This window comes from Lathamus discolor, chromosome 3, assembly GCF_037157495.1.
Source record: "Lathamus discolor isolate bLatDis1 chromosome 3, bLatDis1.hap1, whole genome shotgun sequence".
Lineage (NCBI taxonomy): Eukaryota > Metazoa > Chordata > Aves > Psittaciformes > Psittacidae > Lathamus > Lathamus discolor.
Window position 1 is genome coordinate 44,091,457 of NC_088886.1, and position 23,503 is coordinate 44,114,959.

At 36.5% G+C, this 23,503-nt stretch overlaps 2 protein-coding genes across 5 annotated transcripts in view; both read right to left on the reverse strand.

Moving 5' to 3' along the window:
• Nucleotides 1–14: 14 nt before the first annotated feature.
• Nucleotides 15–7,285, reverse strand: RNF7 (ring finger protein 7). Of its 2 annotated transcripts, none has more exons than XM_065674940.1 (3): nucleotides 7,063–7,285; nucleotides 3,611–3,658; nucleotides 15–2,147 (listed from the first exon to the last, which is right to left on the reverse strand). In XM_065674940.1, the coding sequence occupies exons 1-3, from the start codon at nucleotides 7,231–7,233 to the stop codon at nucleotides 2,091–2,093; spliced, it is 276 nt and encodes a 91-aa protein (XP_065531012.1). In that variant the 5' UTR covers nucleotides 7,234–7,285; the 3' UTR covers nucleotides 15–2,090. The 2 variants fall into 2 exon arrangements, with proteins under 2 accessions (XP_065531012.1, XP_065531011.1); XM_065674939.1 differs by having other exon boundaries at nucleotides 7,056–7,277.
• An 8,802-nt stretch (nucleotides 7,286–16,087) lies between these two features.
• RASA2 (RAS p21 protein activator 2) overlaps nucleotides 16,088–23,503 on the reverse strand; it is a 47,320-nt gene continuing 39,904 nt past the window's right edge. For all 3 annotated transcript variants that reach the window (XM_065674941.1, XM_065674942.1, XM_065674943.1), the window contains 6 exons: nucleotides 22,865–22,971; nucleotides 22,494–22,576; nucleotides 21,467–21,675; nucleotides 20,126–20,229; nucleotides 19,355–19,544; nucleotides 16,088–18,519 (listed from right to left, as the gene is read on the reverse strand). In XM_065674941.1, the coding sequence (XP_065531013.1) occupies nucleotides 18,489–18,519; nucleotides 19,355–19,544; nucleotides 20,126–20,229; nucleotides 21,467–21,675; nucleotides 22,494–22,576; nucleotides 22,865–22,971 (724 nt within the window). In that variant the 3' untranslated portion in view covers nucleotides 16,088–18,488. The remainder of the gene's footprint in view (nucleotides 18,520–19,354; nucleotides 19,545–20,125; nucleotides 20,230–21,466; nucleotides 21,676–22,493; nucleotides 22,577–22,864; nucleotides 22,972–23,503) is intronic.

Sequence of the window (23,503 nt, forward strand, 5' to 3'; positions counted from 1 at the left end):
AAATATGCAAGACATAATTTATTACCTTTTATTCTAGGCGAACCTCTAGTTACTAGTCAAAAAGATACACAACTATCAGCATCTGTGTAAACACCTATTTGAGCCAACACTTTGGAAAACTCTTCTACAATTACTTGCTGCTCTTGTCACGCACGTAATGTGAACAGAAAGCAGAGTGAAAATTACTCTGGTACTTTCCATATTCACCCACAAACCAAAGCAAAATGAATAAAGAAGCCCTCTGATGGGACTAGATGGAATTAATAGAGGTTAGAAGATTGAGCCTGGGACCATTCTGGCACAGAAAATAGCTGGTAAATAGATATAGTTTCACTTTGACAGATAAAACCGATTTCTGCATCCCATCAGATATTTTCTCAGTCATTTTAGGAAGAATCATTTTACACAAATAGAAATACTCCCCAACAACATAAGAGCTAAAGGCACTTCATTACTACTGTTAACCTATTTTATAGTTGTTTTCAGTTTTAAGACAGACATCATCTTGGATAATAACAACCAATGTCATACACTGTAACAGTGACAGAGAAAATTATTTTATCTCAGTCTGTAATGAAACAAAAGTTATATTAAAAAAAAAAATCAAAACATTTTAAAACCAAGATTACAAGTATTAAACAAAACCACAGTAAACTCTACATGTATGCTTGATAACACAGAGATTGACATTGGAACTACTTTATACAGATAAGATAAACCTCTTTAAATAAACAGAACTGGACAGAAATACATCTGCTGAGAGATGCATTAAACATTTAAGATGGTAATTTTAAAGTAAACATGATATGCATATAATATTTTTTCAATTTCACCCAGGTTTATTATCCATTTTAATAAGCCTGAATTTGTTACAGGTTTAAAGCAATAATTCAACACATTATATATATTTTAAAAAAATAATCCCACATCATATGGTCAGATTAATAGTAATTACTTTGGATATTTAGGGAAAAGACCAAGTCAGAAGCAAGCACCTAAATATTTGTAAGAAAAAAAACATGATTCATATATATATATATTAAAAATGATATATTGAGAATTTCCACAAAAATCACATAATGCTTTCTCCCACTTCCAAAACACAGTAACCAATAAAATGATGGTAAATTTCTATTAACTGAATTTTCATGAAAAACAATTAAACATTTTTCCCTAGATTTAATTAGTACCTGCTTTCCTTGGGATTATTAAATTACTAATTTTGTTGGCTTTCTATATTAGTCAGCTAACCAGCAGGATTGTTTATGCCCCCAGTCAACTGATATCAAATACGTGTCATTGTACCAAAAGTCTCTGGATTAAATATACATGTCTCTGTTATCTTTAACAGAAATACAAATTAAGGAATTATGAATGGAGTTAAATTTTAATGCTATGGTTGTGGAAATCATGTATAGAATATAATACAATGACAGAGATACAAGAAAACAAAAATTTCTCAAGTCATGATGAAAAGCTAAATTAGAAATGTTTAGTATAGTGTGATAGAAAAAGCATACAGAAAATGCTTTACACACTATTTAGATTAAAACCCAGAATACTTCCTAAAAAACCTCACTGACTGTTTTTGTATACAGTATTACTCAGAAAACAATTTCTTAATCCTGACAGTAAACTATGCAGTGTTTCAGACTTACAGCTAAGGTCGCCCTTGCAAGTTAATTCATTTACCTAAACAAAAACATTAAATAAACTGTATTTAGAGTATCATCTGCATTACCACACTTCTATGCTCTGATACAGTTAACACTCAAATCATAATAGATACATTTGTTAACATAGTGTCTCTTGGTTTTTTTATTGTGGAAACATCTGCAGTAAGATGGACCATTCCCTCCTCTGACAGCAAACAACATACAACAAAACCACACCTATCTTCTAGCAGATAAAACTAAATAAATCATGCCATAATTGACATTTTCCATTCTTCTGTAGGAGCATAAGGTGTCAGACATGCACTGTTTCAACAAGTTTGACATGAAAAAAGAACACCAACTTCCAGTGTTTTTATTTGCCTATTCTCTGGACTACCCAGTCCTGCTGGCAGAGGGGACAGCGATTATTCTGTTTCACCCAGAGGGACATGCAGCAATTGTGGAAGGAATGATTGCATTCTCCCCAAACCACTGAAAAAGAAGAAAGAACACGTTCCAGTCACACTCAGCTATCCAATTAACACCTACTGTAAGGTCCAAACTATCATTCTCAGATGTTTATAACCACTGCAAGCTGTAGAAACAAAACGGGTCATCACTGATTTACCCACTGAGACTGGATTATTATGGTGATTAGTTCTCTATCATCCATCCTTTTACTTATTTCCAATTACCAACAAAGAAATGCATATATTCTCACTTTCTTATACAAAGTGACACAGTTTTGTGAATGTATAAACACATTTATCAGTTCTGCCCAAGAAGTAAGTGCAACTATCCAAGTTCTTCACTTTTATCTTCCCCAGTACCAAACTATAGCCAAGGCACTACTATCATAAAAGACCGTATCACCAAATTCTGACCTGAAATGCTGTGTTTAAACTTAAATATATGACATCAAGGAAGCATGTTTCATACAATATATAGCCTCAAAATGCGATCTTAAACCAGAAGTTTACCATACGCTACAACTCTTTCAACACAACAAAAAGTGTCCATCTACTTCTGAACAGTACTAGTTACTTTGTTTTCGCCTTATTAGTTCGCATTCCTCTTATTACAATACAAGGGTACTACTCAAATTAGTGTTGTAAACTCTGTTCTGGGTTTGTTTTCCTTTCTGACTATCTTAAATAGGACACTCAGCAAGCCAATTAAGATACATGCAACAGCAAATCCCCACTCTCATTAAAACAATCATCGAAACCAACAGTGGATTAAGCTTGAGAGAATATACTTCAAAACAGAAAAAATAAGGAAAGCTTAACCACTGGTTTAAAAGTTGACTTAAAAATTTAAAGCAAACTGAGACAATTTTCACTATTTCAGATTAAAATACATCACAATGAAGATTTGCTTTTGCATATATCAGTATGCAACTGAAAGTATGTTTATGATTAAAGAGCATTACAGAAAACTCAAGTGATTCCACTTTTCGAAATGAAGAATGAACAAACAAGCAATTGTCTCCACTATGTCTGAATTAAGAGTGCGAAAAATAGCACTTTCTAACCCTCTAACCCAGACACACTTGATTTCAGAACAGAGGATTTTTATTCGTATTACCATTGTGTCTTCTGGCACACATCTCAGGAAAAAAAAAAAAAAAGCAGCCTGTTCCTAACCACTTCAAAAGTGTACATTATGCTCTCCTCAACTATGCTCAGGGTGACAGAAACTTAAACTTCCCAGTTGTGTATGTGTTGACTGCAAATTTGAAGTTTTGTTCTACTGCATGCCTGACATGAAAACTAATTTTATTAGTGCTCAAAAATAAAGTATAAAGTATTACTAATGTAAAAAGATGACACAATGTAGAATGAAACACATTTAATTTAGAGCATTAATAAAATCAGTATTCACTTCAAACTTTAAAATGCTCCCTACTGAGAGAAGCTTCAATTGAAAAACAAGCGAATGAAATCACTACATACCAACACAATCTTCTTGTTTGTTTTCAGCTTGACATCTAAGACAGGCATCTAAAAGTAAACAAGAACAAGACTCAATCTGATTCTCAGGATTCCATCTTAAGAATAGGTTTATCAGAGGAAAATAAAAACTCTAAAACCAATTTAAAAAGGTAAAAATCCCAAGTCTGATGCCTAGTTCAGCCCTTTAACATTAAATAACCCCTTAAATTTTAAAACAGGACACATGACAAAGAAATATATATCTGAGAGAGATCAGAAAGACTATAAACTGTCCAACAAGTTTTGTTTATTTTCCATGACTTTAGTATTTTCATAACTTTTGCAGGAAAAAAAAACAACAAACAAACAACAACAACAACAAAAAAACAAAGCAAAAAAAAAACAAAATGAAAAAAAAAAAAAAAACAAACCAAAAAAAACCCCAAAAAACCCCTTCTCCATTTTGTAGATATAACAAGCAGCGGATCTGTGCCAAGGCACTCAGGCATATTAAGACCAGAGCAAGCACAAAGCCAAACCCTAATTACAGGACTTTGTTTTCCAGATGTCAGCATCTCCTTTTAAGGAAATCATTCACAAATTTTTACTTTTATTTTGGCTGTACATCTCTCACCATAACCCCCACCTCCTCCTGCTTTTCATGTAGTGGGTTTCCTTAGTAAGTACCTGCACACAGTTTTCACAAGAGTCATACATGTGCAAGCATACTGGTCAATTTAATAATATAAATCATAAAATCATAAATAAATAGATAAACATCAAACAGTATTTAATTAAAAATATTTATCATCTTTATGCACTCCAGTTTGTGCCTGTAGGACTGGATGACAGGTTCAGGACTCAGTACAATACAGAAGTGACAACTTCCAGGCTTAGTACTGTGCCACAAACATCCAGCAGAAAAACGCTTTTGTTTCTCCTTTGCCCTGACACTGGTGGCCACAGACTTATGTGCACATACAGTGCACAACAGAAAGTGTTCAACTATTATGAGAGTAAACACATCTTCATCTCCTCCAAAGAAAAGGTGACAGTTTAAATAAGTGTCCCACAGATCGGACCTGGCCTACATGTCATTAGTCAGGCCGTATTTTCCTACATGACAGGAACATGATATGCTGCAGGAATTTAGATTTGAATATTTTTGCTTTCTCTGCCACATACGGTCAGTATGTCTATTTTAGGTTTCATCTGCCCAGATACTCTTCATTTTCACAGGAAATAAAGAACAAAGAAGACAGAAACTCTGAAACAGTTGCCCTCTCCTCAGTGAGATAAAAGTAAGACAAGAAATAAAGGTTCCTGATGTCTGTTCTTGTCAGGTTTTTTTCTGTGCCATTAAAGGACCAAGCTGCTGAGAAGATTCATTCAAATTGATTCAACTTGTGTCATGGTACACCGAAGCAAATTGAAGGGTCACTTCAATGTGCAAGGCAGCAAACTGTGGCAGACGAGTAGTCACTATAATGGCAGCTTTCCTATCCCAGCCCTAGATTTGCAGACAGAGAAGCAGTACAGATAGCTAGGGACAGAAATCACTATCCACTACACCAAGGTAAGCTGTCACCACTCCTGCATCATAACCACAAGGATGTCAGTCGGAAGGGTTAAGCAAAGGTAAGTCAGTACTGCTGTAACCCAGCCCTTCCCAGCTAACACCTGTATTATTGCTTCCTTCCCTTGTGCTTCTGTGATCCTTGAAGACCACACTGGTTCAAGTTAAACCAGCAGAAAATCAAGCCAGCTAACACTTCCCTCCCTCTTAAAAATCAAACTAACTTTCAACCAAGTGCCAGCTGAAATCTGGCACTGCCTCCAACCTAAGGCTCCTGCAGACGCAGTGGCTCTACAGGAGCCAGACTGGGTCTAGCAGGGTCAATGTGAAATTGCTAAACTGAAGTCAGTAATAATCAAGTTTCATGTTCTAACAACGCAGTTTGTTCTCAGAAAAATGATTACCAGATTTTTCTGCTAGTTTCAGATGAAAAGTACTCCCTTGGTCTAGATATGCAAAATTGTAAGCACACACTTTTATGTTATACTTTTATAAAAGCTCTGGGTAGGACTTTGTTCATTTAAGACTTTTTTTTATAGTGCACTGTAATAGGTTGGCTACAACAGAATATTATGGTTTATATGGCAGATGAAGCCAATTCCCTATTTCCAGGGTGGTCTCTGGGTCTTTGTTCACCATATAAAAGCAGACAATCTCCAAAACATGCTTATGCAAGACGGGAATCTCCCACTACTTCAGTCTGGGCTTTTTTTTTTCCTAGCACACCTTTCTGCTTTTTCCATTCCAAAGAACGCTCTCAGTAAAGCGTGTATGAGAAATGACAGCACTACATATTGTGTCTCAATTCTGTTAAGCCTGGCTGAATTTGCAGTTATCATGGCTCCTGGACCTGCAAAAGCAAGCTGCTGGAGGGAATCCTGGGTTGTTTTTCCTGTCAGACCGTACCAGGACGAAGTGAGAGGGCAGTTATGTCCATGACAACTTGGCACAATAGTAAAAATTGGGGATTAGATACACAATAGAATAAGAATTAAAAAATTACGCACAGATCCAAGATAAGTATCATACTCGTAAAAGATGTCAGAAAACACTAATGCCAGTCAACAATAAGGCTGCTCTCAAAGAGATCCTCCAGATTTCAAAACTAGGTAAATTAATCCCTTTTCAACAGATTTTTTTGTGTATTCACATGTGTTAAACCGCACTAGTAATTAGGAGGCTTGGGCAGAAGCGACAGAGAGCCTGGATTAACTGATTTTGGAAGTTAGTTTGTATCTACATCCACAACTGCTTCTTTAACAGCCACCCACCACCACCAGCGCCACACATCTAGCACTCTGGTCAGCTCGGCTGTAACTCAGCGCTGGAGGAGCTCGCCAACGCGCAGGAAACGGCCTGCACGCTGCAGGCGCTCCTGCACAGCGCGGGGCGGCAGGCCAGCAGCCCGCCTCCGGGCCTGGCACACACTCTCCGAGGGCAGCTCCTCACGCTGACAGGCTCCGGGCAGAAGCCCAGCGGGCGCTCCGTCCTCCCCCGGCAGGAGGGTGGCGCGGGGAAGGCTGCCCGCGGCCGTCAGGGGAGGGGGCTCCGGGGAGACGCTCCCCCGGCAGCCGCATGCAGCCTGAGGTGACCGCACAGACCCGCACCCGCGTGGGGCACCCTCGGGCGCTGCGGGCCAGCCCCCCGAGGACACCGCCACCGGGTGCCGAGGGCCGCAGCGCCCTCCTTCAGGAGAGGGCGCGGAGAAGGAAGGGGAGGCGCGGCGGGGCCGCCCCCCTTCTGCCGGAAGCCGTACTTGTCTCCTCCGCCCGCCATGAGCGGGGAGCAGCGCAGGGCGGCAGTGCAGCCCCTGCCCCACCGACCGGGCGACCCCTGCCCCGCAACGGGGGCGGCCGCCATGGCTGCCGGGGCCTGGGGGCTGGTGCTTACCCATGACCTGCACCCGGCAAATGGCGCAGGTGTCGCACTCCACATCCCAGCTCCACATGGCCACCGCGTTCCACTTCTTCAGCGAGAACATCTTGTCGGGACCGCCCGCCTTGGAGCCCGCCGAACCTGGGTGCGAGAGGGGGGCGCCCAGCTCGTCCCCGTCCTCCACATCGGCCATGGCGGAGGGGCGGGGACGCGGCGCCGGCGGCCGGCAGCGCGGGCCTGCAGCGCCACCTCGCGGCGGCAGTGGGTGCCGCAGGCGCGGCCTCCGCCCCGCCTATAGGCCGGCGGCGGTAGCGGTGAGGCTGAGCATGGGCAGGCGCTGCCCCGCCGGAAGGGGCGCTGCACGGTGAGGGGAGTTGACCGCCCGGAGCCTAAACATACTAGGTATAGGTTTAGGCTAAAGGGAGCCGAAAAGTGCAATGCTGAAGGTTATAACTTTCATCCGCATTATAAGAGACACAGTATGAAAATTCCTCCTGAATCCCTCTTGTGAAAATACTACAACTATCGCAATATTCCGAATTCTCAGTCTACAGTCTCTAGCAGCTGAAAGTTAAGCCTTGTTAGAGAGCAGTAATCCGTCATGGAAATGGTCAGTTAAGCATGTCTGCTTTATGATGTCAAAGTAGGAGAGTGAATATACTTGCCAGTGTATCAGCTTGAATTTGGACAGAAAAAGAAAAAGCAGCAGAAGATGGATGAGAGCTGTGAAGCGCTAGAGAACTGAAAACCAGAAAGGGAATTTTAAAGTGGCTGATTATGTTAAAAAATATATTTATACAACTATATGTATCTTAAAAAGTGGAGCTTCAAAGTCTGGATAAGAACAAGGCTAAACAACACACATCATTATGGTAAAAGACAATAGAAACTTGCATTTCTTTTTAATCTTTACCAAATAAAAGTACACAAAATTTACTTTTCCAATACAGTGCCCTGTCTCTTTAAGCCTGCTTTAAAGTGTTGAATAATGTTGTTATTCACGTACAAATTAAAATTTATGAAGTTCTATTTAAAGTTAAGATAAATTAATGGAAGTTGTAAATACTAACGTTAGAAACAGCCTCTTCTTTTTTCAACTTAATCCACATGGAAGATCTTCTATCAGTCATGTTGCCAAATAGATCAACTGCATTCACAGTACCTGATGGCACCCAATGTATCTTTGTCTTGGCAGCTTTAGATACATATGCAGTGCTTATTTTTGCATGTATTTTTTAGACATTTCTATGGAGGTACACCCTAAAGTGTAACCATCATACTCCTTGAACAGGAAGGATCAACAGCAAGTCATTACAGCCGTGCATGGAACAGAGTAGTTCACCTTAGCTTATCCACAAAGCAAGATGCTGAAGGCAAAAGTCTTCTCTAGCCCTGGATAGCACATGGATGCATACCCCGCCCCAGTTCATTGCAATGTATCAAGTCTCTTACCACACTGCTGAAGTCTCAGTATGTCCACACTGGTTTTGGTGGTTGGGCTGAACTTGGAGCATCAGTTGGCAAAGCCAAATGGCTACAATCACATGCGTATTGCAGGTGCTAAACTGACATTCCTCATGAAGGATGTTCTCTGCACATAGAGAGTATCATGAGCAGTTATAGTGCAAGTTTCTCCAGTTGTGAATCACAGCTTCACCTGAATGAACTGCACTGCCTTCATTAAGTGGACAGAGAGGATGACCAAATCCTCCTAGAAATCCAATTCTCCATGTCTCCTAAGACTAACAGAGTAAGCCATACGCTTTGGCAATGGCTTACATGTTGTACACCACAGTCACAAAAATCTGGCCTTCGGTAATAGAATATAAAAATAGTTAAATCACTTTAATTATCTTTGTCTGCCTGCTGTAGTCACTCTTTTCCCTTTAATTTACAGTTTGTCTTATCACCTCTCATTTTTCTCAACAAGGATTAGATGAAAACTGGATGTAATGCTCCAAGTCTAAGAGCTAATAAGAGCAAACTGTGACACAGATCATAATCATGTTTGGGTGCTGCCAAAAAGACATGCATTTGCTATACAATTTCCAAATGCAACTAAGAGCCACATGACTTCAATAATTTGACAACGCTAGTTTTAATCTGTAACCATTTCCTGCACTGAATTGCTTCATGATGCTATAAAGCAATTTTTCCTGCACAGCTGGAGGAGGAGCAGCAAAACAAGTGGCTCAGGTATACAGAACTGCGCTAGATGCCTATGGATAGAAAAAAAAAGTCAGTAAAATATCACACATAGTCATTAAAACAATTACGATCCCTTCCTTTAGTCTCTTCTCCTCATGTAAGAAGCCATCAGCCATAACCAGTCCTTTTACTAAGCATTTCAGCTCAAATGAGACACAGATCTAACAAAATACTGGGGTATCCTTTAATAGAAAAGAGGTTGCCGACATGAAACACTGTTTTCAGCATTAGGATGAAAGAGATGTTTTGAAAACTGTTTTTTTCAAACTAGAAAGGAGGTAACTTTTGATTTGGTATACCTTTGCTCCATCTTGTCTACTCCTGAAAATAAAGCTTGCATTTTCAGTGTGCAATGCCAGTACTTAGATAAGCAGTGGAAGTTGTAAAGCAATTATGATACACGTTCCTTAAACTCCAGGAGAAAAAAAAAAAGAAAATAGCTCCCCAACTAGTAATTATTTTCTTGGCTATTTCATCACCTAAAGACCTGTGAGAAAAGAAAAAAAAGATCAAGTCCTTTCAGAGATAAGCTGTCCTGGCTCTCTGGAGTTCATTTATTCACTGACACACATGACATTAAGGAGATGACACAAGAGAAAGTGGCACAGAATACAAAGCTCGTTCACTGAGTTTTCCCTACATACTTTGTCACTGGATCTAACTATAAATAAAACCTCATTATTCCAGATAGGGCAGGGGAAGCCTGCATTTGCTTGTCTCATACAGATTTTCCTGAAAATGTTCCAAATTGAGTATCTAAATATAGGCACTGGAACCAAGTTCCTTTCAGGCCATCAAATTATTGTTCAGCTGGAATTGCTGCTGCTCAGCCACTTGTCTGCTATAGAATGGGAAAAAAATTACTTGTTTTGACAAATGTAAATGGGGACCAAGCATAATAGTAGGTATCCAGATCTGGAATATTGTTTTATATTACGCAATTTATAATCAATGAACTTTCTGCACTAATTTCACAGTAAGGATGCAGTGTACATTATCAAGGATTGATTTTGGATTCTAATTGTCTCCATGTCAAATAGTATTCATGCAAAGGTCCAAGTGTTTGACGCCCAACTTGCATAATTACCATAACAGTTTTCTTTTCATACTCCTAGTCCCATTTCAGATGAATATACAGATACACCTGCTTGTAAGAACACTTTCATTCCCTACATACCTTTTAAAGCTGAATGTTGCACAGACAGTGGTTTGGAAGCATATACAGTGCCTTTCAGACATTTTCCTGAATCTTTTGAGAATGGAGATGCCTGGAAATGACCTGACTTCTTTTTCCTGTCTTGTTTCCTCTAACAACTTTTTGAGATTTCCCCCCCCCAGCTTGCTTACTCTGAAACACAGAATTGAGTATTATTTTTATTAATAACAGAACTGTAAGGGAAATGTCTTTTTTATAATAATGCAAAGAACAGTTATGTAAGCATGCAAGTATCTTGGCCAACTAATGCACATGCTGAATTGTATTACTGCACTTACTGTTTGCTCTGTCAATAGACTAACATATATCAGAACGCTTGAGTACTTTGTCAATTTATCTGCCAAAGAAAGAATTTAAGCTCACTTCTCTGCCAAAACTAGTTTTTATGCGCTAATAATCTTAAAATTTTTCTTTAACTATAAACAGAATTTTAAACTTTTAATTATCTGTGCCTCTCTGTGCAATTTTGCTAATAGCAATATGCTAAACAGGGCTATTAATGGTCAGTACTCATAATATTGTGGTGGTTATAGCTGAGACAGTGGGGCTGCAAGGGAAGAAGACAGCACTGTACCAGCACACTAGTTATCACTTGTAACAAAACCACTTATGGTAGCTCTTAAGGCTTTACTGAAGCTGCCTGAATCAATTGCCAAAACGGAACATACATTTCAATGTTAATATGTAGAGCTTCTGTGAAAGAGAAGCATGAAGTGGGCATCCAGAAAGAAAAAAACAAACCAGGAATTAGGGAAACATACTACATTTGTAGAATAAATTGCATACCACTTTTACACGGGAAGGCTCTCACTGGAAGAGAGACTGAAGAAATGAGAAAAATATATTGCAGTGGAGAGAAGCAAATGCAGTTAAAGAAACTACATCCCCACCATTTTCCTTATTGCTGCTTATGCATGTGATTTGGCATGAGCTTTATAGAAGTCCAGGAATGAGTTCAAAGACAGAGAAGTACCAGTAATTGAGATTCTTAAGTGCATTACTCTTTAAGTAAAACAAATAAAGATCATGACACCTAATACATAGAAGAGAAATCCTTAAAGAAGTTTTAAGAAAAAGTAACTTACTGACCTATGCATGAGAACCTTTCTGCTGTAACAAGAAAACACTGTCTCAAATGAGACTAAATAGCTCCTGACTTTGCTGCGCTTCTTTAATCAAGTCTAAACCCTGGGAACTTCTCCACTCTTTATGCAACACCAAGGCTTATCCATCTCTCCTTCTGAAGCAGAGATTTAAAGCCAATGATGTGAAGAGCCCAACTTTATAAAATTCTGCACTAGGTTCTGGTTTGCCAATTGTTTTACTCTTTGGAATAAAACTCAGCTATTACTATTGCCCCTGGACAGCATGGATATTCAAGTTAGAAGCTTGTCTCATATTTCATTTATTAAAACATTATCTGTGAAGACGATGCATATTTTAACTGAAGTTAGCTGTTTAAGAATGGAACTGCATTTTGAGTATAAAACTGAAGATCAAGCTATGTAGGTTTCCTGTTATCAGGGGACACCCCTCCCTCCATTTTAAAATAATAGCACTTCCCTTTTTGTGAGGTACTGCAGTTTGTTTTAATATTGTTAACATTCCATAGATATTTGGCTCCTGCCTGGTATCAGGTTAGAGCCTCGAAGCCAGTTAGCAAATCCTGCCCTCCACTCAAACACAAAACCACCCCTCACCAAACCAACCAAAAAACTCTAAACAATAACATCCCTCCCTCAAAACAGCAACAGCAACAGCAAAACCCCAACTAAACAAACAAAAAAAAACCACCCACCAAACCCACAAAACACCAGCAAGAGAAGTCACATAGAAACTTCCTTATGGAAACTCCCATTACATGTTTAAACTTCTGGAAGGCATTGCATAGCCAACATTCGTCCTCTCATCATTCACGTTTGCAGACATTGACATGGTACACAGGGTATACAGTTTTTTTTACTTAGACCCACCTTTCTACTTCAAGATTTTGGCCAACATAGTGTCAGAATATATGCATATACAACTTAAGTATATGCATAAATTGCAAAGAAAAAAAAAAACCCACAAACCCAAACCCCCCCAAAAAATCCAAACCCCAAACCATTTAAATGTCACACAAGACAAGAATCTGCATCAACTATTCTGGAGAAAGCCAGGCAAGTTATTTCAGTTGTTACAGAAATCATCATATGTTTAGAAATGTTAGATCTTTAATGGAGTTTTTCAGCAGCCCTGGAAATCATCCTTGTATTTTTCTGTTTGTACAGCTTGATGCTTCCTTTAAGATCTCATACCTAGGACTAGGATTATTTCTGTTTCAGCTTTAAAATACTTGTAAAATCCATCAGGAACCCTGTAACATATTTGGTCTTATTTTTACTTGGGTAGATCAGCAAGATTAGGAGAATAGGTGAGAAAAAGGTATGGGGCTAAACACAACTTGTGAGGCAAATTATAACGTGTACTGCATCATTATCATAAGAAATAAATGCTTGTACAAACCTCTCAGCTTACACTGTCACCTTCTGGGCTGTCAGCATATGATTCAAGATGATTAAAATGACCAAATATTAGACAAAGCATTTTGCCTGCATCTTGCACCATTTAAATACTTGTTAGCAACAGAAACTACAGGGAAATATTCCTTCCTCTTGGACTTTTAAAATATATATTGCTACACAATACACAGCACCTTGCCATCCCCCAGCAAGGACAGACAGAATACTTTCCCATCTTTCATTAAGTACTTTAAAGGTCTATGGATGAAAGACACAACAGAAATGCCAAGTCTGAATATTACTGTAGATCACTTCAATTTTATAGGGGAGGTGCCCTGTTACTAATTTTATCTCTTTAGCCTGCTTTTTGCCATCTGATGAAGGCTTGTTTCTGTATCACCTAGCAACAATGTCACGGAGACCAGGAAAAGCTAAGGCTGAGCAGTTAAGGTAGTGTTAAACCCTGTGGAGCTCCCACCCCTCAGCTTCTTAGCCAGCTACCGAAGTAACCCTTCAGTAAGTAGGGAGTCTGCATACTGCACACAAGCTGGGCTAGCTTTGAAGCCTTCTTTTGTTATATATATATACTCACACACATCCCACAGAACATTCAATTTTCTCTCTCTGCTCCCTGACACATTAGAATTTGTCACTGAGACACCAACCTAGAGCAAAGTAGGGGATATCCTGCATTTTTTGAGAAACAGCCAAAATCTTCTGCGCTATTGTTTCAGAGGGACCAGGTAAAAGATTTTTACCTTTAAGTCTTGACTTCAAGTCACACAGATGTACTTCAGCTGTTCTATGATTCTGTCAGCTTTCTTCCCTGAGTAAGAAGAATGACCAAAAATAGAGAATAAAAGTGGGGAGCAAAATCACAACCCCTTAAAGGAAACTAAATTGTATAATTTGTTTTAAAATCAGATACAATTAATGCTTCTAAACTGAGAATAAAGATTTGTATCCTCTTTTTGGTGAAACTGTTAACTAGACTTTATATAGAACTGCTATAAGCCTTTGCAATAGTAATCCTACTAAAATAATTATGACCTCAAACACTTAAAAAGCTTGGTCATGTAATTTTATGGAACATCCTATTGAGATTTATATATGGATTACTTTTGTTATTTTTCTATAAGCATTTATCAATGTGAAGAATATTTTAAAGGCAACTCAGCAAGGTTGTCTAATCACTTTTATTTTAAAACAAGCCAACAAAAAACCCACACACAAAACTCCCATTCTTACAAAGCACATGGAATTCCTGAACACTGCTGCCACAGGGTCTTCTTAAACCTTATTCTGACTGTAGAGCAATTGATTATCTAACTTTTTGTCTCTGATTTAGGTACATAAAGTGATTTTTAAAAATTAAAATTTTATTTTACCTAATTTAACTAAATTACTGTCTATATTCCCAGTTCTTGCAGCTCTGCTCCCAAACTCTGGTATTCTACTGTCTATATTCCCAGTTCTTACAGCTCTATTCCCAAATTCCAGTATTCATTTATAAACAGCTTAATCCCACAGACAAAAGTATTTCAGCAGCAGTATTATCACAGCTGAACACAGTAAAACCAATATAGTCTACTTACTGCTATTTAAGGATTTCTGGTGTATTTAATCTGCATAAATCACAAACATTAAATATGCTTCTGTAACTATTTGTAAGAACCTTAATTAAATTGTATACATTTGCCTATTCTACTAGAAGTTGCCTTTGTTTGTTACTGGGAGATGTTGCTTATTGTCTGGATTTTTATTCCATATGCATGCTCTTATAAAAACAATACAATCATTCCTTATCACATGTTGACTTAAATGTTGTAAACTCTGTACTTAAAAATACATGTGAGCAGAGACTAAAGATAATGTCTTGTAATTTTCCGTGTATTACTAATTCTGTTACCTTTATATATAGTCTATAGGTAGAATGTATGAATACATATGTTCATTTATCTATAGGCTGTAAATATACATTTTCTCACTATAGTTATCTGCATATATGATGGGGGACAAAGATGTACAGAACTGTGTAAGATTTCCAAGGAATCCAGAGTCCTAGGAATAACTTTCTAGCTACAAAGGCCCTATACATCTATGATTGCCAGCCTAGCCCAGAACTTGAAAACATGAAGAACACAGAAGTTACAAATCTTAGATGGGAATGACCTTTTCAAGTCATGGTTTAGAGAAAACTCAGTTTAATAGAATAGTTAGAGAAGGTAGCGTATCAGCAGTGAAAAGAACAGATCACTCTGCTATTATCATCGCACAATCCTTACAAAAAATTTCTTAATGAAAAAAAAAAAAATCCTCCTGTACTTCCAATTTCATCTTTAACTTACTTTGCCCTATGATCTCTGCAAATGAATGCAGTGACCAAGCAGACTGGGTCTTAATACAGCTTACCTTGGAATGAATCAAAATAAATTCTGAAATTACTGGAAGGTTTGCACTGTAACTCCTAATAGGAGCTTCCATACCAGCAATAAAGGACAACAGGTCAACTCTCTGTACAAGGAAACAAGGTACCTCAATACATCAAAACACGCTTGTACAAAATTATCTTCTAAAAAATGCCCAGAAGCTTAGGAAGGGAGAGCAGGTGGCAAAAAAGGTGCCCAGATTACATAAAGAAAGATTGAGAAAAGCGCAGACTGTTTTTTCCACATGCAATATATTTAAAACGAGACTGACAAATTGTATTTGTCAGCTGGTCCTAGTACACAGGACAGGTAATGAAAGACAAATCAATAAGCACGAAAAAGAATAGTGATATAAGGCTAATAAACACAGTACTAGATATCCTTCAGTACATCAGGTCAGTCATCGCAAGCTTTAAAAAATGTGTCACATTACTAAGGTTTCCATGCACGCTGTTATAACAAATGATTTGACTATCACTTCTCTTTCCAGTCATCAGCCTTAGCTAGAACCTAATAATGCAGTACATGAACAGCTAGATACCTCAGCTTGACATCATGGGTTTGGTTTTCTTTTCCCTTTCAACTAGGTTTATCTCTTTATACCCAACTCCTGTAAGTAAAACCAATTAATTCAGTCTTCAGATAAACGTTAACACATTAAAAAGCAAAGTCTCGCAATAAACACAGTGTATCTCAAGTTTGTTGTAATTTATTTGAGTTATTCTCAAGCAATGTTACAAAACATTTTAATGTCTTGATAAGAAAATAAAATTTAAATAAAAATACATTCAACAATACATCATAATACAAATTAAAACTAATGATAATTTACAATCCTAACAGAATTACTGATTAACATCATCTTTCTAGACTAATCAAAATGAAGGCAACTTTTATTATTAATCATTCTACTCGTACCTAATTAAATTCTAGAACATCTACTGCATTTTAAAACATTATAAAATGAGAAATCAAATCTTAATGGTCACAAATATTCAATGTCCTTTTTTTTTTCCCCCTAGATATTCCAGTACCAAAGCAAAAAAAAAAAGTGCATATTTAAAAAGAAAAAATAAAAAATAAAAAATTGTTTCATGAGCATACAATTTAATTTTTTGTAAATTTGACTCTGAAAACAGAAAATGGCTTCAAGGAACAGATACATTGCCACAGGGTTTATCTATATACAGCAAAATCTAACTTAAACACTCAGCCACATTCAACTTTGTTTAATGGCAGCTGTTTGTTAATGGAGCGTTTTATGAATGACAATCAGATCCACTCTACCTTGGCAAAACACACTTCTTGGCATTACTGTATTCGCTCCTCTCCACTCCCAAGTTTCAACTGTTGGCAAATAGAAGTCCCTTAGAATACATCAAATGTGTAAAAAAGGAAAAGGCAAAAACAGTGGACATGAAAAAATGATTGTGACGTTGCACGTACTAGAACTGAATCCTGGATATTCTAAAATGGTTTGTCTGGTATTAAACCAAAATAGTTACCCTAATCAGTTACATTCATTCTAAAGGATATTCAATCCTGTCTTGCTAACTTACTCTTATTACAGAAAGTCTCCCTACAACAGTATAATAGATGTATAGTAATTTAAACAGCTTACAGTTTCAAGCATGGTGGATTTCTATTCTATCTGTAAGTTACATTCCTAATTAATTTGGCCAAATCATGATTGTAAAAGAACAATAAACTCCCCCAAAACACACCCAACAACAAAAGACTCCATAGCAAATGCTCCAAAAATAAACGTACCACATACAGTTATTATTAAAAAATAATATTTCAAGGAGTACCACTGTATTTAATACTGATGAAGCAAAGTTGCCACAGCAATATCTTTGCTTCTTCCTGGTTATATACATATATGTTCTTTCAGCATAAATCTAGCTTCTCAGATGACATGAGCAAAAATTAATCTTACTAAAGTCAAGAATGCCAGTTTAAAGTGTGTTAAGTGGCAAATACAAATTCATATGACTAAAGATACAAAAACACTCAATGAAGCATTGCTTTAAGACAAAACAATGTTGATCATTCAACTGATCATAACAAGCAGATACTACAAAGTATCTAGAAATAATCTGGGATAGTCCAGATATCTAAAGTGCTTTGAGTGATTATAAGAGATTATTTATTAGATTTGTAGTCAAAAGGTGAGCTGGACCTAGTTATTACTTTGTATTTTAAAAAGTAAGATTATACATGGGATGATGTAAATTGATCAGTACTTAACCACAATCTGTTCACATTTAAATTTTTCTATTTGTAGGCAAACTTATTTAAAAAGAATGTTGCTACCCTGCATTTCTTTTTAGATTAAGAAAAAACATGTACCTTAAAAATCCTAAGGAAAATAGATAGTGGTCTAATGTCACTCTGTATACTATACTCACCCCAAATGTAAACAAGAGGTACAACATAAATTCCCTGATTTCTTCTTCTTTAGTACTTAAAAACATAACTAACACTGGTGTCTGCTGTCCAGATTATTTGCAGCATACTGCACAATTTTGTAAGACTTCAGATGTAGATAAATGAAGTCCTGACAACACCTAATACAAGAAAAAAAGTCAAATGAATTGAGTGTGAAGCTTCAGATCTTTCCCATATCGTAGTATCTTGGGATTTCTATTTCAAGATCTGTATCAGCAGGGCAAGCACCCACGGTAAACTCATGCAAGTTTGCAGTGTATGTATTGAGAGAAGTCATCCAACCAATAAATGCCATGTGGATTTTCTTCCATTACAAAGCTTATTTGTTTAGAAGTTCTTCCTGATAAGACAACAATGGCAAAACAATGTTTAGATTTATTCACACCTGCTAATCCAAGAACCTGGAACTTCAAGTTCTTCAGCAAAAGGAAAATAAACTTAAGACCAAATTTCCAAGTAGACATTTTTCTATTAAATATTAAATAGATTGTCAACACAACTAATATTTATGTTCATTCTTAAATACTTTGTAAAAAGGCATATAATGATTTAAAAAACAAAACAAAAAAAAAAAAAAACAACAAAACAACCAAGAACATTTCCAGTTTCTTTTTTCATCCACTTGTGCTGCAGTTTGTTCTGGTTAAGAAACTTTGCCAACAATTGGATTTTCTCTGGAAAAAAAAAAATACTATAATTAAATATTTTAAGGTTAACATTAGCTTTTAAGTTCTTATCGTACAATTTTAATTTATTAATAATAACTGTAATTTTTTTTGCATAATTTTTACCACTACTTGAGAAATCTTAGGTTTTGTGGAAAACCATGTACTTTTATGTGAGACCTCTAAATCAGTTAACTCCCCTTAACAACCTGAGTTGATACTAAACTAGGCAAAACCAAATCAGGGTTTGATCATTCTTTTTTTTTTTTTTGGTGAATCAAGCCTTACTGATGGTTTTTAGTTGGTTTGGGTTTTTTTTCCTCCAGCTTCACCAGAAATATTATTTATCATTGAGTATGGTAAGTGAATTACAAATAACGTGTTAGTTAATATACTGCATTAAAGATCTATTGCTGCAGTGTAATTTTTGCAGTTCTATGTAAGCTGGTATTTTAATTCTTTCTTAACTGAAATTTGAAGTTTTGGAGAAAACAAAAAAAAAAAAAAGCCCAAACCCAGAAGGCAGGCAAACAGGGATAAATTTTACGTGCATTTCAAATATCAAGTTGCAAGGAAACAATATGATCATTGTAACAGCTTATGGGAATCTCAGCAGGAACACAGGTGAATCCCATACCAGAGGAACTTCTTTTATCTTCTAGTAACTGCTAAAATATTTGTGTTACTAAAAATTATGCACCCTATTTTCTCCATGTCCTTGTGCTGTCTAAATCTACCTTTCGCTTAATTATCTCTATCTGAGCAAGCCTGGATTTGTCCTGTGATTTTTCTTTTTTTCTAAAAACACACTTTTATGTACATCAAAATCACACAAGATACTTACTCACTCCCATATTTAGCACTAGACGATCTCTTCTTTCGATATTTTTCATGTGATTCATTCAGCTTTTCTACGATATCTATTATCTGTTTAAGTGTGTGAAAAGTTGCTACAGAATCTTCAATTGTAAAGTTAGAATAATCATCTGGTTCTTTCCGTGGACCTTGATAGACTGCTATACTTCCGCAAGCCTCTACAAAAATCACCACAGTTATCCCAATTAGAATTTTGATAATTAACAAACAAAATCTATTATGTGAACGGTATCCTAGAATTCTAACACATAAACTTAATCTATGCATAAAATGGGTTAAGACAAATAGCAGGAGACAATGTCAACTAGATGTATTTACAGTTCTGTGGCCTATTCTCTGCTGGTTGTGTTCAGCATCTTGAGCATCCAGTTCTCTCCTGTTCACATTAACAGAAGACTAATGCTTTCTTGCAACTCAACCATGTTCAACAGAATTCACTCTATAGTCAGAAAAAGGAGAGCAAAGACAGAAGAGCAACTACCTACAGTTGCAGCCTCTCTGCTTAGGCTATTAGATATATCTCATATATACATACTCAATTAAAACAATGAGCATGCCTTATGTCTACTGTAAAGAAATGATTGACTAATGTCTGATACCAGAGCAATAAAATGACAAATACAATCTGTGTCTCTCTATTATTTTCAGGTAAGTTGTTAAGACATCAAATTGATGTTATAGGCCTAAAGAGTAAGAGCTGAGCAGCATCAGTATTAATTCTGAATTACTATTTGAGTACCTTCCAGCTTCTGTAGTTTAGACATGTTGATAGTGAAAAGTGAGTAAATTCTTTCTGTCTCTCTGTCTCCATCAATCTCAATCTGAGTATCAGCAGGAACATCTCTAAAAGGTGAAAAAAAGAGGCAAGTAGTCAATATCAGTCATTCCTGAAAGCAAATAAAAATTAATTCTGTGTCAATACACTTAGCCTTTTAATATGTAGCTTCACAATAGCTACAATAGCTACACAAAACAGCATTTGTTGCAAGTGTTCTATAGGAACAGGCATATACGGTTTTGAGAGTAATGAATACAGCAATACTAAAAAATCACTTTTTCCCCAATAGAATTCATTATTCCATATGTTGAGTTAAAACTATTTCAAAAAAATCTAAATAAGATTAATGGCCATTAAATTACAATTAAACACTTGAAAAAAAAAAAATCTACTATACCAGAACAGAAGGACAAGATACATTCCTAAACCAGAATAGCTAAAAAAAAAAAAAAAAAAAAAAACACCCCAACCACCCAACCAACCTACCAAAAAAACCAAAACAGAAAAAAAAAACCAACCATAAGTTATTTAGTAATGTGACTCTTTTGAACTGTTGAGAAATGTAATAAAAGAATCAACTGAGTAACATGGAAAAAGTATTATAAAAGTTTTCTGAAAGTTATCTAGACTGAAATTTACAGGACTGAGATCTTTAGTCTGTAATTTATGCAAACTATCCAGTGAAGGGTAAATTTATTTAAACATCAGATCATTTGTTTGTTTTCAGAAATCAACAGTTTAAAAGGCATTATTCCTTGTAAGACACTATTCATTTTCCTGACATACCTACAAAACCCAAATGATTTTGCCAGAATCTACATCTAAGATTTAGTCAATTTCCTTAGTACATTATGTTTTAAAATATGTAAGGTTAAAATAAAAAGTGACTGTAGAGACCAGACAATATCATTAGGGAAAGAGAGAGACTTCCAGTCTGACCCCTTTGCAACAAGGTATTTCAGTTATTTTATGCAGATGATCTAGGCATGTCATATTTCTACATTCAACTTGGCATCTGAATAATTTGACTACTAAATCTATCATTCTGCATGGAAAGAAACCAGTATTCAATATTTCTGATTTACATGCTGAATTGGTTACCTTCTCTTCATATGGTGACTGATGAAGTAATTGACTTAGTAAAATCCAGTAGGATGTGCCTATTACTAAGACATGTTTTTAGTAGCATAACTGGCTAAAGTAGAAAGGAAAAGCTTTGCCTTCAGATTTTCAAGTTGTATAGTGAATCAGACATTATTTGTCCTACAAAACAGGTATATTTTCATTTGAGAAGTAACTTACGCAGTGCAAGGAGCACAGCCAACTGTGTTCTCTATCGTAGCCTTGCAGCAAAGCCAGTTCCCATTCAGGAAAGCAGAAGGATGGTAAAAACTAAGCCGCTTCTGGTTTGACCTCGTTACCCGGCAAAGAGCTTCTATCCATTCACTAGCTTCTACACAGTTATTTGCTTGGATATAGAGAGGCTTTTCTCCATGTAGTATTTGAAACATCTGTAGAAGGAACATAAGATTATTCTAGTCAGTAAAAAAAGGTTTTGAATATATAAAAATGTATTTCAAAGCTCAAGGAATTCAACAAGGCCAAATAAAGACAGAAAGCAAGACATGGGAGAAAGGAAAGAAGACTTCATCTCTTTCATATCACTACACAGCCCTAGGAAAAAACTAAGCAAAACCAAACAAAAAACTAAGAAGCACACACCCACACAAACCAACAAAAAAAGCTGCTCAAACACACCAAACAAAACAGCAACCTGTGCTCCACCTACACCATTTCCTCATCCAACAAATAACCCTTAAACAATTAGAACATAATGCATTTTCTGTCCTCTTCATTCACATATCTTTAAAATGTGACCTCAGACTTTATACTGAAGTAACGGCAGAAATACTGATGTGTTACAGTTCCAGAGTATGTGAGCACAGACAACTGTCTGAGCTGAGAAGGTATAGGAAGCTCTTATCAAAATGGATAAACATAAGTTCAGTAATACCCCGTTTCTAGTAGAACATACTACAATCCAAACTACTAATATCTAACATAAAAGTGCTTTGAAATAATGTCACAGAAGCTTTAACCTTCGTTCCAGGTATTTAAAAATGGGGCAGAAGTCATAAAATTGGTCATAACAATTGATGCACAGATCCATGTTCACAGTGCTTGGAAATACTGCATACAGCTTTTCATTCTAGATCCAAACCAGATTTTTTGCCCAAGTGTTTAGTAACAAGGTTTCAGTAACTCTAAGTTAATAACAATCTTCTTTAAAGAATACATCAAAAATTATGTATCAGTTCTTTTGACTTACATTTTTCTTGTTGAAGGAGTTCTCATCAAGTTTCTCCACTGCAAGGATGTTTTTGATTGGAATAGTGAAAATTGGTTCTTTATCTGTCAAAAAATGTAAGCAGATGAGTGAAACTATTTTTAAAAAGCTTTTATAACATCAGGGCACTGATACTATAGGTTAAGTTCTCAAAACATTCAGTTTTATTATTGAGGAAATGTACGTGAATCACAGGCAGAAGCATGTGGTAATCAAGGCAAAGGTAAGTAAAATGTGTTATATGTACCTTAGGAAAAGAAAAACAATTATTCATTTTAAAAACCATAAATCAGATGCAAAGACTTAGAAAATATTGAGAAAATAAAATTAATTGTAAAGAAAACATAATGAACCTTGCTGTTTGTGGTAGGTGAATTCTCTACTTGTTAGACAGAACCACCGCTTCTTGAAATTCTTTTTACCAATCCGAGTCCTTCCCTGAGCTCTTTTGTACATTTCTCTGTCAAGACAGAATCAAATGAAATGCAGCCATTAATCTTCTGAAAAGCAGTCAAAACCATTTATTGAGAAAACACATTATTGTTCATCATGCAGCAACATAAAAATCTGCTTCACTGTAGATGAAAAGAATAATCTACTAGTTGTTCAAAATAGATCCTCAAGATTACCTCCCAATATGGTGATGGTATGCAGGGTTCTGTAAACAGGAAAGGAGTTTGAAAAATATGCTAGCCACACTCCTGTTCACAGCAGTAACTTTGGAGTGGGTACTTATTTATTCAGGTCCACAACTCTAAATTTTCCCCAAAATGGATTAAGGTGTACCCAACTACAAGGTTTTCTTTTTCCTGCTACTTACTACATGGGCCTTATCTGGATCAGAAACTGAATATAAATGAAATTATGCTGAACACAACAGCACGGGAAGGCATAAAATGTATTCAGTACACTTTAAGTATACTCACTGGAAACTTTTTTTTTTTTTGAGTGACAACCATCAGTTTAACCGAGATTAGCTTCCAAATTGCTAC

Coding starts and splice junctions, on each gene's coding strand:
- RNF7 (XM_065674939.1), bottom strand. CDS start 7,233: ATGGCCGATGTGGAGGACGGGGACGAGCTGGGCGCCCCCCTCTCGCAC. Junction 3,659..7,055: donor TTGCCGGGTGCAGGTCATGG/GTAAGCACCAGC, acceptor GTTTACTTTTAG/ATGCCTGTCTTAGATGTCAA. Junction 2,148..3,610: donor CAAACAAGAAGATTGTGTTG/GTATGTAGTGAT, acceptor CTTCTTTTTCAG/TGGTTTGGGGAGAATGCAAT.